Raw genomic sequence first — 14814 nt, 5'->3', positions numbered from 1 at the left:
GTGTTGAAGCAGGGTTGGGACTAAACTCTGTGGCCCTCCAGGAGTTTGACACTCCTGCTATAGATCGTTACATGAGATAATAGCTGTTAATAGAGATAATTATGGCTAAAACAGGCTACTATGACAGTTGAATTTGGCTCAAAAAACATGTTCACACAGCAGCAGAATACAGTTGTCAGCCCTGCATTTGATCCTTAATACGGTTACGTTCACACACAGTTCGGTCATTTACAGGAGTGAAATACTGACTGTAAGCTTTGTCCCTTTTAAAGAGCTGAAGACGTCAAAAGTGGAGCTTTTTTTTAAAATGCACATTTCTATTTTACAGTGCACTTCAGAGTTGTTACCATGGATACAAACTTTGCACCCCTTGATCAGCAGGTCTGATGTGTTTATCTTGCATCTTTATTGCCATTATTTTCTCTTGCATTGTTGAATACATGTTTAATAAATGAACACATTTTTGGCTTTTAATCTTTTACTACTATTTGCTCTTTTATAGTATAGCACAGTGGTTCTTGAGGTAAGAACACAAAACCTTCTCATAACTTGCACAAGTTTTAAATCTTATCAACACTATAGAAATTCTGTTAGGCTATTTTTGCAATTGTATTTTCAGAAGGCTAATTATACATTTCTGCATTGATAGTCAGGATATGTGTAGCTGACTGTAACTAAATATCTGCCCTGTCTCTGGTATTAAACAGGACAGTCGACGTAACCGGATTGGTCAATGGACAAATGTTTCTTCAACAAGGTGGATTTTGCAGCTTTCTTAAGAATTAAACCCAGAGGCCCGTCAAGGCATGTACAGACTGAAGGCTTTTATTGGTGACAGGACGATCTCACATGATTTTGAGGTGAAGAAATATGGTAAGTCATTAAAACAAATGATTTGCAATGTTGCATGGGAAGAATTTCAATAACGTGTTTGCATATTAATATGTAATTTGATGACTAATAACTATAATTTCTGTCTTCTGAATTCTAGTTTTGCCTAAGTTTGAAGTTACTATAAAAAGCCCAAATAATGTGAGTGTTGAAGAAGAGGAACTGATAATTGAGGTTTGCGGAAAGTGAGTGGTTTATATTTCCAGTATTAAGAGAGCAGTATAGCATGTGATAAATAAAGCATGTGATTAAATATTCATTTTTAAATGAATAAAGCATTTAAAAATATATATATATATATTAAGAGAGCATTCTTCCGTTCTTGTCACAATTTAAGTTACTTTGATTTAATTGTTAATTGTATTCTTTCTTTTTTAATATTTTTTACTTTGGGGTCAGTTATTGACTGTAATCCCCATCGTAATATATTAGTTGCTGAACTCAACCCTGGGTTCTAGATAATTAGCTTGTACCTTTTTCACAGATACACTTATGGACAGCCTGTACCTGGTACATCATGGGTGAAAGTGTGCCGTAATAATTTGTCCTATCAGAGCCTTTACACCACTCCAGTGTGTTTAGAGGAAACCATTGAGGTATGTGAGTTGAAACACAATACAAGCAATGGCACATTATCTTACCTCCTCTAATCCAATTAAACTACTCTACAGTCAACATGCTGTCTTTTTTGTTAATTCCTTATAATTAGATAAAAAAGACAGGCTGTGCCATCCATACCTTAGAAATATCAGTCTTTTTCAACGCCACACTAAAGGATAGGCTGGAGAATTCTCTTCGTGTTGAGGCAATGGTTACAGAAGAAGGAACAGGTGAGCTGCGGGATTTGGTCAGATCCTGTTACCTACATTTCTCATTTTTTATGTTTTACTTTAATTTTATTTTAAAGAATATTTATTTTGGTGTTTTTACTGTTTACAGAGATCACCATGACAAAATCTGAATCTGTAACTCTCATTTATGAAATTGGTAAAGCCACATTTACCGAGCTGCCCAAAACATATGAACATGGATCAATTATAGAAGGAAAAGTAAGTCTAAAATCAGTTTGTCTAAGTTTAACACCATTGATATGTACATAATTATTAATTTATTTATGCCTTCAAAATCTTATATTCAACAGATCAAACTCTCAAATTTCAAAGGCGCTCCAATTCAAAACAAAGCGGTTTATCTTATGGAGGGTTACCTCTGGTCCCCAAAACTGCTCCTAAATCTCACTACAGACAGCGATGGACTGGCCAGCTTCTCTTTTAATACATCCAGTCATCCTGAAAGTGATATTAATCTGATTGTAAGAGAGTTTTTTTGTTGTTTTTTTAGTTTTCTTTTGTGTTCCCTGAAGAGTTCAGATGCATGAGTTATTTCTGATTCTTTGTTATCAGGCAAGTGTCTCTCAAAAGCCCCGTTATTATGGCCACAACAAGCCTTACATCTCTGTGGGTATACAACCAGTCCAGCTCTTCCAGCCTGCCACTCCATACACCCCAACACTAAGTGAATTGATTATAGAGGATACTGAGCAACCATTAAAGTGTGACTCTGAGTTTACAGCCACCATCAAGTATTATTTTATTGGAGAGACTGTTGAAGACTTCAAAACAGACATTGTCTATATGGTGAGAACATGTGCAGTATTTATTTTATTACAGAGATGTTTTTGTTTAACAGTATTATTTGGCTGCACTAGTCAGTTTGTTATATCTGTCTGTTTCAGGTCTTGTCCAGAGGAGTGATCGTTCATCATGGATATGAGAAGATTGAAGTGAAGTCTTCTAATGGAGCAAGTGGGACAATGTCGTTCAAACTGTCTGTTGGTTCAGATCTGGCTCCTGTACTGCAGATTCTGGCATACTGTGTTCTGCCCAGTGAAAATGTTGTTGCGAGTAGCAAAAATTTCGACATTGAAAAGTGTTTCAAAAACAAGGTATGTATTCTAGCTTTAGAAATGAGCCTCTTTAAACTGTATTGCTGTATTACTAAATTAAATCCTATTCACTGTATTTCACAGGTGTCTCTGCAGTTTTCTCCTGCTAAAGCGGTTCCTGGTGAGAAAAACACTCTCGAGCTCTCAGCTCAGCCTGGTTCACTGTGTGGCCTCAGTGCTGTAGATCAGAGCGTCCTGATCCTGAAGTCAGGAAAACGTCTGGATGCTGACAAGGTGTAGATGCTTTAAGATTCAGTACTGATTAACTGCGTCTTCATAGTGGGAATCTACAGTGTGAATCTAGTGATAACATACATTAGATATTACTGCTATGATCCATCAGTGTTTGAGCTGACATCCCAATATAAGGAGATTTAACATTAATCTTCATTCTTTTCTCACCAAAATAGAATTAAAGTTTTGTTGTGTGAACTTGGTCCCGTCACAGGTATTCAACTTGCTGCCAGTGCAGTCGGGGTCATATTATCCTTATACTGTTGAAGATGAGCGGGAGTGTCTGCATGTGAGACCCCGTCGAGCTGTGCCGACAGACAACGTCTATGAATCCTTAAAGGTAACAGGTGGATTATATGTGTGGCAGTTTACTAGATAATGATTGGGAGAGTATATACTGTATATGTGCAAATTATACTTGATTATACTGACAATTAAAAGTAATTTGTATTTTCATGACTTTTATTGTGGTTTTTGACAGAGAGTGGGATTGAAGATGGCAACAAATTTGGTTGTGCGAGTCCCTCGGTGTCTGTCATACAGAGGCTTGATGTATCACCGATACCATGATATAGGTACATGCACAGTTATTACAATCCAAGCTGTTATGTTTTAATATGTAGGTGCTTGTTGTGAAATATATAAAAATATATATATATGTTAAATTTGTGAAATTGTGGAACTCTTACAATTCGTACAATTACACAATTATAGTGATGTAGTATAAATTATTGATACAAAAACTTAACTATATAAATTTTGCTAAATTAAATGAACACATTAACTTTGGCAGCCCTAAAATACTAAAACTAAAATAAAAATGAAATAAATTGAAACTAGAAAACATCTCAGGTTACGCATGTAACCATGGTTCCCTGAGAAGACGATGCGTCACCTGAGTCGCTATGGGGATTGCCTCCGGCCATGACAGTTGTCTGAAGCAGTGTTTCCAACACCTGTGCCACTAGTGTCAGGTGTGCCGTGGAACATGATCAAATTCCAAAAATAAAGAAATGATGTTTGCGTAAGCACAGCGTTTTATTTACTCAAGAAACACTGTCCATGAAGGCTAAAAAAAAATGTATTTGAAGAGCGGTGAATAGTAGTCTTTGCTGTCTAGTCTAGAAGCAAATATAGTGTTTTAAATATAGTGTAGCAAGTCTAAAGACTGTTTATGTTCAATATGATCTAGATGCATGTATTTTCTTTCATGTGTTATGTGTTCTGGTTGTATGGGGCTTTAAGGAATGGGCTGTTCTTCTAAAGAACGAGCCTGCGCAGTTAAGCAGGGGTTAGAGAAAGGGGAGTTCGAGAAGTTTGTGGTTCGCTGGACTGTGTGAGGCAAGAGCATCGGCTACACAGGTGCTCACGTTAATAAAAGAGCATTAAAACTGTTAAGTGAATCTATCATTTTCTCAGATCGCTACAATATTGTGCATAGCGCTTCATCTTTTGTATCATGAGATTTTGATCGTGAGATTTCAACAACAAGAAAACTGAGCGCCCATATTAAACTTTATCTCCTGTTCGTTGATGAAAACGTAATGTGATACAGACAAACTATATCTGTCATTCGCTGGTCAAAAACCTTGTAACTCAATTTAAGCTTGATTTTCATAAAATGTTAATATTATAATGACACTTGCACGTGTCTGACCATCCAATCCAATCCAATCCAACTTTATTTGTAAAGCACATTTAAAACAACCAAGGTTGACCAAAGTTCTGGACATTGACATGATTTCGGACAGATTATAAACACAAGAGTAACAAAAAACAAACATTTAAAACAAGGGACAAACTAGAAGATAAAAATGCAGAATACAACTCTCAAGCAGGTTTAAAGGCCAATGAATAAAAATGAGTTTTAAGTTGTGATTTAAAAATGTGAAGGCTGGGGGCCAATCTGACACACAAAGGCAAATACTTCCACAGCCTTGGGGCCACGACTGAAAATGCTCGATCTCCCCTATTTTTGAGCCGCATTCTAGGGACAAAAAAGAGTAGCTGGTCGGCAGACCTTAATGACCTCAGAGGAGCGTGCCTCTTCAGTAGTTCAGAGATATAAGCTGGGGCTTGACCATAAAGAGATTTAAAAACAAACAACAGAATCTTCAAATGTATTCTAAAGTAAACCGGTAGCCAATGAAGCAGGCATGAAAACAGGTCAGGGGTAAAAAAGGTGAGAAGGATGCGGCAGCAAAAAATCCAATCCAATCAACTTTATATATATATATATATATATATAAGTTGATATATATATATATATACATACACATACACCTATATATATACATACATATACACCCCCCCCCCCCCCCCAAAAAAATAAATAAAATAAATGTAATGAGTGAGTAGGAACGAGTGAGAGTTAAAGGGATACTTCACCTGTGGGAAGATGAATGTGTATTTAAAATAGGTCATTTAAGTAGAAGAAATGTGAAGAAATTTTTGAATTTGGAGCTTTCTAGACTGAGAAAAGCCAGAAAATGTATTGTTGGCTTATGTGGATGAAAGACAACAACTCCCAGAATGCACTTGCTTCGCTGCCTTAGGAGGCCACGCCTACCGGTAAGAGTGCGCAGTTGTAAACAACAAAGCTAGCCTACGTGATGAGTTTGCGAGGGATTTAGAGATCGTCCAGGGTGTCCGGGATTCTGCTTTTGCGTTCTACAGTCGCCATTCATCATGTTTACTGTGGCGAGCAGGACGAGGCTGACGGCCGTGGGAGAACAGCGCGAGGCCGGTGGCGTGATTACTGAGACGCGCCGGGTCTCGCATCTCTCACGGAGGAGCGGGAATTTTTCTTAGCAATGGTAAAACGCACATCAAACGATCACTTGTTTAGCGTTCATGTAAACACTACATTCAAATTCACCAATCGGAATGAATTCAGTTAGATTGAAAGGTGTGCATGTAAACGATGAGTGGCGACCGCGGAAGGCAGGGGCTGAGTCCCGGACATTTTGAACAATCTCGCCCGCCGGACGAGTCCGGGAAAAGGAGGATGGTTACTTACTCAGCTTTCTCCTACTATTCAGCTTTCTCCACAGAACAAGAGCCTGCTAGCTTAGCTTCCAAAGAAAGACTGACTGTGTGTACATTCTGTGAGTGAGATCCCACCCTGTATGGGCGGGCTGAAAACATGCGGAACAACGCCTTCTACTGCCTGTAGTCTTTAGCCTCTGTCCAGAAAATCCTCCGATGACGCAAAATGACGATTTTTGCGTCATCGGAGGATTTTTTTCCAGACAAAAAATACATAAATCTCTTGTCTCAGGGGGATATGAGGGTGGAAAGCATGGTAATTCGAAAATACTACAGGTTTTCTACTAATACAAAGCTTAATGCTAAATCCTGAAGTAACCCTTTAACAGATGAAATAAGTACAAAAAAATTAACTTATTAATAGAATTGAACTATACTCCACAGTGATGAAACCCCCCCAAAAAAGCTGTAAGCTGCATTGGCATAGCAATAACCAGTGTTTCTCACAGGATTTTTGGATCACTGTGGTAAGTGGACCTCTGTCCCTCTAGGGGGGTTTGGGGGCATGCTCCCCCGTAAGAAAATGTTGTGCTTTTTAATGTTAAATTCATTAATCTGGTGCAAATTAAACAAAGAAAAATTCAAAACTCTTTTAGTTACAGTGTCTGTCTACATTACTACTACATAATAATAGTTATAATATTAATCCCATGATAGTAATAGCCATATATTGTAAATCAAATGCACTGAAAAATAAAGGAAACTTTCATAATTAGTTTTGTGCTAATTTCTATACTTGAAAGAGTATATTTCTATACTTTACATTAAAAGATGTGATTGGGCTAGCCCAGTGTCAATCAAGAAAAGAACCAATGGGCCGCTGATCTACGTGTGTGATGTATGAGATGTATCGGCCCAAAAAGCACGTCGGTCCACCGGGAATCTCTTGGTAGTCCCGATGGCATTAGCCTACATGCCTGGACGTCACACAAAACAAAATCCTACCTGTAGCCTTTCACCATCCACTTATTTAGCTGCTGTCGCATCAATTGACATGCCATCTCCTTTCCCCTCTTTCTTTTTCTATTTTTAGCCCCCGACAGCTTTTTTGCGTTATCCATCTTTTTCGACGACAACTCACTTACTCGTTCCTGCTCGCTCAGCGCTCACGGCGCCCGCGCCCGCTCGCGATATTATCTCGCCCTCTTCTATGTCAAAATAATGACATTGGCAACATCGCTGTCTGTATCTGACAGGACAGTTAACATTGTAAGCTAACTTACCTCAGGCTTGCTTTCCGACGTGCGGTTCTTTGTTCGGCAGTGTGTCCAGTTGTCAGACTCGCGGTGTAAAAGACTTTGAAATCTATTCTGCCCTACTCTGACTCGGATTGGCTGTCAGGTTTCGGCATTAGGAATGATGATTGTTTTTTTAAAGCTGCGAAGATTATGGTAACTATAGAGATATAGCGGGTAAATGCTGGCCATGACTTTTTACTTATCACAATTGTGCCGTGGCAAAAAAAAGTTTGGGAAACACTGGTCTGATGCATGAGTCTAAACACACAATGAACTTGACATTGGCAGGTGGCTGCCTATGACGTCACCACTGGTGTAACTGTGAGTATAAAAGATCACCTGTGAAATATGTCAACCACATCTTGTCTGAAGGAGATGTGTACAGGAATACTGGAAGCATGGCAAGGGGACACAGCGTCTCGTTCCCTATTCTCAGGGAACCATGGTTATATGCGTAACCTGAAACGGTACCTTTCGAAAGGGAACTTGCGCGGTGTCGCTATGGGAACGGTATACCCACACTGCCATGCTGAAGAGATGAGAGCCCTATTGGCTGAGCTAAGTCAAAGGACTCAAAGGAGTCCTCATCCCTATGTTGCACACCAGCATCATGATCATAGACCGGAGCTTCTCAAGAACAGAGGCCTCAACAGCTCCTGACCCTTAGTCATAGGATGGAAGGGGGTGAAGGAGGCACATATTATTTAGCCTCGGGGCCCCTAGAATGCTCAGAGCGTTTACCCTGGATCACTTCCCTAACTTTCTTCTCCCTCTAGCTTCACGCCTCCTCCCCGCTCTACCCTTCGAAGGAGGGGGAGCACGAGAGGCGGTGCTTGCCTTCTGGTCTCACCTCCAGTCCTCAGACTGGGGCGGGCCAGCCCCCTTCCTGAAAGCCGCAGAGCGCGCCTCCTGAAACTTCCTGACCACTGTCTCGACGGATGAACCAAAGAGCTCGGTACACGGAGAGCCAAATCTTTGGTACTGCGCAGCACCTTCACCACCTCAGGGGGGAGCCCCTGGTACTGGACCAGGTCCTTTAGCAGGTCAGCCTGGTAGGCTTGCAGCACGGCCATCGTGTGCAAAGCCACCCCAGCCTGACCCGCTGCTGCATATGCTCTGCCATTCAGCCGTGATGTAACGTGGCAGAAACAGCGCCTTCAATGTGGATGCCTCACCTACCGAGTCCGAGAGATAGCTGCCCAGTGTCTCTTCAAATGGAGGCATCGACGCATAACCACATTCCTGCATCCCTTCCACTTCAACATAGTTTGCTTTCCCCAAGATCTCTGCACCTCAGTGTGAAGATCTGGGAGAAAGGGAAGACTCATACGAGCTGGACGGTTATGTCCCAATAGGAAGCGTTCATCGAGGCGGCTGTGAGGGAGCTTGCGCTTCTCGCGCTTCTATGGCAGATCAAATCTCTCCGTGGCGTGAGACATAACGTCCAGCAGCACATCATATGCGGGGCAGGTGGGCTGAGAGTGCTCAGAGACATCCTCGATCTCAACACCCTCATCCTGCTCATCTTGGCTTGAGGCGAGGAGTGCGCTCGCTGCCGGATCAGATGATGTGAGGGATAACACATCATCCTCCAGGAGCTTGCTTTCGCCTGCCGCCAACAAATGAGAGATATTCATACTTTCCTCAAACTCATTGGCAACTCACAAATTGCTCGTCCATCTGTGAGCCCCACAATCTCAGTCTCTTACTCTCCTCAGCTGCAGCGGGTCCCATCCCGATTCCCTCGAGAAAAGGGACAAACGAGAGCGAAGCTTCCTCATGGGAAAGCATTGGCAATGCATACAAACAGCCCCCTCAAGGACTGAGCTTGCATGCTCCTCGCCCATGCACAAAACACATACAGTTACACGTGTGTCATCAGATGTTAGGAAAAGCTGATATGGAGGAACACACTTCTTGAAACTCATGGTGCTAGTGCAAGCCATAGTTTTGGCTTTCTATTTAGACACACACTCAAACCGACGGTCTCCTGAAGACAAGGAAAAGGGGATGACGTATTTCACAGGTGCCCTTTTATACTCATGGTCTCATCTTTGGTGACGTCATAGGCGGCCACCTGCAAAAGTCAAGTTCATTGTCGTGTTTAGACTCATGCTTCAGACACCTGTCATGCCGGAGGCATTCCCCATAGCGACCCCTAGGGGACACAGCACGAGTTCCCTTTCGAAAGGGAACTCTGACAACACTAAAATAAATCTGTATATGAAAATAAAATAATGTGTATGAAAGTGATGATCTGCTTTCCGTTTGCTGTTCACTTAGGACTCTATAGAGACTTGGTTATTTTGCTTTTCACATACATATCACTCAAAACTACAAAATATCACCTTTTTTTCCAGTGATGTATCAAAGTTCTCCAAGGAGAGGGATGTATGCAGAAGCGGGTGAATTTGGTGCAAATGACAGACATTCTCCAGCAGTGACGATTCGGACCTTCTTTCCAGAAACATGGATCTGGGAACTTGCTGAAGTGGGGTATGTGAAGCGTAATCAGTACATTTAACATCATATTTGTCTTATTACTTATCTTTAATACATCATCTCCCCTCACACCCACAGGACAGAAAATACCTTGCTTGCTTTGCAGATTTTGAATCCAGTTATTGTATCATCTGTGTGCTGAATATTGTTATTTAATACAGGGTCAGAATCAAATATGCCTATTGTTGTAATTCCTCCGCAGGGATTCTGGATTAGCTCAGGTTCCTGTCACGGTTCCTGACACCATCACCTCTTGGGAGACGGAGGTCTTCTGTCTGTCCTCTGAAGGTCTGGGTCTCGCTCCTCCTGCTCAGCTGACAGTTTTCCAGCCCTTCTTCCTGGAGCTCTCTCTGCCTTACTCCATCATCCGTGGGGAGATCTTTGAGCTGAAGGCCACTGTCTTCAGCTATCTGTCCAAGTGCATCATGGTGAGATTTCAGACTCAGTCTAATCAAATCATATCAAATATGCCTCTAATCATGTGTGGTTGATTGACAGGTTAAAGTGACTCCAGCTCCGTCCTCAGACTACATTCTCAAAGCCTCCTCTGATGATCAGTATTCATCCTGTCTATGTGCTAATGGAAGAAAAACCTTTAAATGGATCCTCACTCCTTCTGTTCTTGGTGAGTTTTCCAGTCTGAATCATTGTTTCTCTGTGTTTGTGTCTGTTGTATCTTCACGTACATGTCTTGTGTTGTAGGAGTCTTGAATATTACTGTCAGTGCAGAGGCAGAGGTGTCCCAGACTGTGTGTGACAATGAGATTGTGAGCATCCCAGAGAGAGGACGCATTGACACGGTCACACGAACTCTGCTTGTACAGGTCAGCGCACGTCAAATGTCTCTTAGATATCATTTACCCTTGATCCTAATGCTGCTTATGTCAGTATGATGTATGATTTTATGCTGCAGGCGGAAGGAACTGAAAAGACAGACACTCAAAGCTGGTTATTGTGTCCAAAGGGTTAGTCTGCAAATATTTCATTTTCATTCATATTTTGGTGTATAAGCACCAATAATGCTGGAACCCTTTTGCTTTTGTTCAGTTTTTTTCGGGGATCAAGCAGTGAAGCTTTTTCAATTGACTGTTGCTCAAAGAATTTTGACTCGTCAATATGTTTCACATATACAGTCTGTAAAGACTAATTGGCTCTTTATCTTATAAAGACAAACTCTAACTTCATGAAAATTAGTACACATTGCATAGCGGACATTTTTAGGACACACCAAATTTGAGGACCAACAGAGGGAGCTAAAATACAGTAACCAAAATATTCTCATATGTCTCTGACATTGTAATTGAGAAGCTGAAATTTGTCAGCCTTTCATGACAAATGTAGTTTAGTAGTTCAGTTTTGAAATTGTGGCTATTTTCTTCCCTTTTCCAAAGTGCTTGAAACACAGTAATCCCTGCTTGCAATTATATTATTATTATTGGGACTTCACAGATGGTCTGTCTGTTTCATACAGTAGGTGACAGTCTCTCAGAGGAAGTGGCTCTGACTCTCCCTAAAGATGTGATAGAGGGATCAGCCAGATCCTCTGTTTCAGTCATTGGTAACATTTACAAATACAAGCAGAAATGAGGAGATTGGGTTTGGACTTATAAAATGTAGTGAGTTTCATGTGTATATGGTTTATAGGAGACATATTGGGTCGTGCACTGAGGAATCTTCACGGATTATTACGGATGCCGTACGGCTGTGGAGAGCAAAACATGGCTGTTCTTTCTCCCAATATTTACATTCTGCAGTATTTGGAGAACACAGAGCAGCTCACCTCAGCCATCCGAGAGAGAGCCACAGGCTTCCTGAAGAGCGGTGAGAGACATAAATCATGTCAAGAAAATACTGAGATTGTTTGATAGCAAATTATACATTTTTCAACACACCATAATTTCATTCAGTAAAGGTGAATAATCAGACACATTGAATCAAAGTGTTAACCATTATCACACCAAACAGGATACCAGAGACAAATGAACTACAAGCATTTTGATGGATCATACAGCACATTTGGTTATGGTGATGGAAATACATGGTAAATATATTTTCACTATTACTTTTGTTAAACATAAATAATATCAAGCTAATCTACAATAATAAACCCCCAAAAAAACGCACAGAATGTGTCTCTTAGTTCAAACTATTCGTTTTGATATTTATGATGGATGAAACACCTGATGGCATTTTTTTTTTTTATTATATCTTCCACACCACCAGGTTGACTGCCTTTGTGCTGAGGTCTTTTGGCAGAGCACAGAAATACATATTTATTGATCCAGAAATTATTCAGAGTGCAAAGAATTGGTTAATAAGCAGACGGGATTCAGACGGCTGTTTTATTCAACAGGGAAGACTGTTCAACAACAGAATGAAGGTCTGTCAACTTCTGTCTCTCTATATCTCTATATCTCTCTTTCTATCTAGAACACAATAGCAGCCACCTAGAAATGTCTGGTAACTATCTAGAAAACCTGGAATCTTAGACCTGTAAATGTTAAAGCTTTTTAAAAACATTTAGACGTTCTCAAGCCAACATCAAAGTTTGTCTAGATAAACTTTCCTTTAATAGTTTGAGTGCTGCTTTATTTATCCTCATATATTCCAGGGTGGAGTGAATGATAATGTGACCATGACTGCCTACATTACTGCATCATTGCTTGAACTGGAAACTCCAGTCACAGTAAGTTCATCTTCAGGAAACACAGTATAAACTAATAGAAAAATGACACTCACAGTGTCTGTTTCTCTGTTTTTGTCACAGGATCCTGTCGTCAGTAAAGGTTTGTCATGCTTGAGGTCCGTCATTGAGGATGTCAAAAACATTTACACCACTGCTCTGCTCACCTACACTTTCAGTCTGGCTAATGACACAGACACTCGACAGCAGCTTTTCAAGAAACTGGAGGATGTTGCTATTTCAGACGGTAAGAGGTTTGTTTCTGATGATTTCTGTTGCCTTTTATGACTGTAATATTGTTTTTTTTTTTTTTTTTTTTTTTGTCATGCTCATTGAGTTACGCGTGTGTCTTTTGTCCTCAAGGGTCTCATCTCCACTGGTCTCAGTCTGCATCTGCTGATGACTCTGATTCTCTGGCAGTGGAGATCAGCTCATATGTGCTGCTAGCTGTTCTCTCTGCAGATTCAGTCACTACAGCTGATCTGGGCTATGCTAACAGGATTGTCAGCTGGCTTGTGAAGCAGCAGAATGCCTATGGAGGATTCTCCTCCACACAGGTTACTCAAACTACTCCAATCAAACACATTATTAGCAGTGTGAATGAGTAAAAGTGACATTACTGAACACATTTATTTCCCAGGACACAGTGGTGGCTCTTCAGGCTCTGTCTTTGTACGCCACCAAAGTGTTCAGCTCTGACGGCTCCAGCACAGTGACTGTACAGTCAGCAGGAGACACTCACCACTTTGATGTCAATCAGGACAACAAGTTACTGTACCAGGAGAAGCAGCTGCAGACCGTTCCAGCCAAATACAGCATTGAAGTAAAGGGCTCAACCTGTGTGTCTGTGCAGGTCTGTAGTGCGTTCAGCTTCATTTACTCACTCTCTCTTTCTCTCTTGGCATTGTGGTTATTCTGCTGTGTTTGTGTTGACTCTCTCAGATGGCTCAGTTCTACAATATTCCCACTCCTACTGAAGCTAAAACATTGAGCATTGACGCTAAGATTGAGGGAGATTGCAAAACATTGGGACAAAATTTCATTTTGAACTTCACTGTCAAGTAAGAAAATCTGTATTCAGTTACAAATCAAAAGACTTGAACATGATTATGACTTAAGATTTACTAACAAATAAATCTTTACTGAATATCATAAAAACAAAAGCAAAATAAATTGAAATGGCATATCTCAGTATTTAAAACTGCAACACTTACTTGAGAAACAAGTTTTTTATTTTTATTATTGACACATTATGAGTGATGAAAACTTAGCCCGAGTCTTGTTAATTATACTGGCTTTTGTTCTCGCTTATTTATACATTTATATTAGGCATTTAAGAACCAAACATTTCAATTTGCTCTTTTCCAGATACGATGGTCTACAGGAAAGGACTAACATGGTCATTGTGGATATTAAACTCTTATCTGGATTCACAGCTGATACATCAATGGTGTGTTTGAGTGATTCATCACAGAATGTGTAAAGTTTCTAGAGTTCACTATTTAGAAATTAACCAGCACTTTTCCCCACAGCTTGGTTCTTCCGGATCATATGTACCACTTGTGGAACGGATTGATTCTAAAGATGATCATGTCATTGTGTATTTGAAGGAGGTGAGAAAACACCAACATTCATATTATTTTAAATGATTAGGTTGATCCATAAACCTTTTATCCATAATGTCCATAACTAATGTGTTTGTTTCCTCCTGCAGATCCCACAAAATATTCCAATGAATTACCAGATACAAATGAAACAGATTCTTCCAGTGAAGAATCTCAAGCCAGCTGTGGTCAAAGTGTACGATTACTACCAAAAAAGTAAGATTTAAAATGCCAGCGTTGAATGATTTGAACATGTGATGCACATTGTTTATTCAGATTTACAAGTTTTCATTGTTGTATGAATGTGAACATCTTTCTTTTCCTTCAGGTGATCAGTCAGAGGCCGAGTACTCCTTTCACTGTGAATGAAGCTGCTGAAGTGAATCACCTCATAGTTCAGCTCGGATAAAGATGTTTGAACACTCTAATGCTTAATATTAAAATGTTTAATCTTTATCCTGTGCAAAATTATTTCCAATATCATCCCAAATTAGAACAATCCCCCAAAAATCAGATTTTGGCCACGTCTCTTGAGAACATGACTATTGAATTCACAATTCATATGGTTAATAAAAGTGATGAAAACAAGTTATAGTGAGCTGGTTGAATTGTTGAATGTGTAGTAGCTACATGCTATGGCAACATTTCAGAATCAGACAAGATGTTTTA

The 14814-nt window shown here is 40.2% G+C and overlaps 1 protein-coding gene across 1 annotated transcript; it reads left to right on the top strand.

Annotated features, from left to right (window-relative positions):
* Positions 1-328: 328 nt before the first annotated feature.
* LOC311296949 (alpha-2-macroglobulin-like) lies at positions 329-14733 on the top strand. The gene is made up of 31 exons (XM_084418963.1): positions 329-381; positions 503-523; positions 708-873; positions 992-1076; positions 1376-1487; positions 1601-1721; positions 1831-1940; positions 2033-2203; positions 2295-2528; positions 2627-2836; positions 2921-3070; positions 3285-3410; positions 3552-3645; positions 9717-9852; positions 10061-10286; positions 10357-10483; positions 10561-10682; positions 10772-10823; positions 11330-11416; positions 11503-11679; positions 11824-11899; positions 12082-12238; positions 12470-12544; positions 12626-12788; positions 12905-13098; positions 13182-13394; positions 13484-13602; positions 13910-13991; positions 14074-14154; positions 14256-14361; positions 14474-14733. Exons 3-31 carry the CDS (start codon positions 807-809, stop codon positions 14512-14514), a joined length of 3714 nt encoding a protein of 1237 aa, XP_084275089.1. The 5' UTR covers positions 329-381; positions 503-523; positions 708-806; the 3' UTR covers positions 14515-14733.
* Positions 14734-14814: the final 81 nt, after the last annotated feature.

The sequence above is a fragment of the Rutilus rutilus genome (genome assembly GCF_951802725.1).
Source record: "Rutilus rutilus genome assembly, chromosome: 9".
NCBI classification, from domain to species: domain Eukaryota; kingdom Metazoa; phylum Chordata; class Actinopteri; order Cypriniformes; family Leuciscidae; genus Rutilus; species Rutilus rutilus.
Note: the sequence above shows the minus strand (reverse complement) of the source record. Positions and strands in the feature narration are given on the sequence as shown.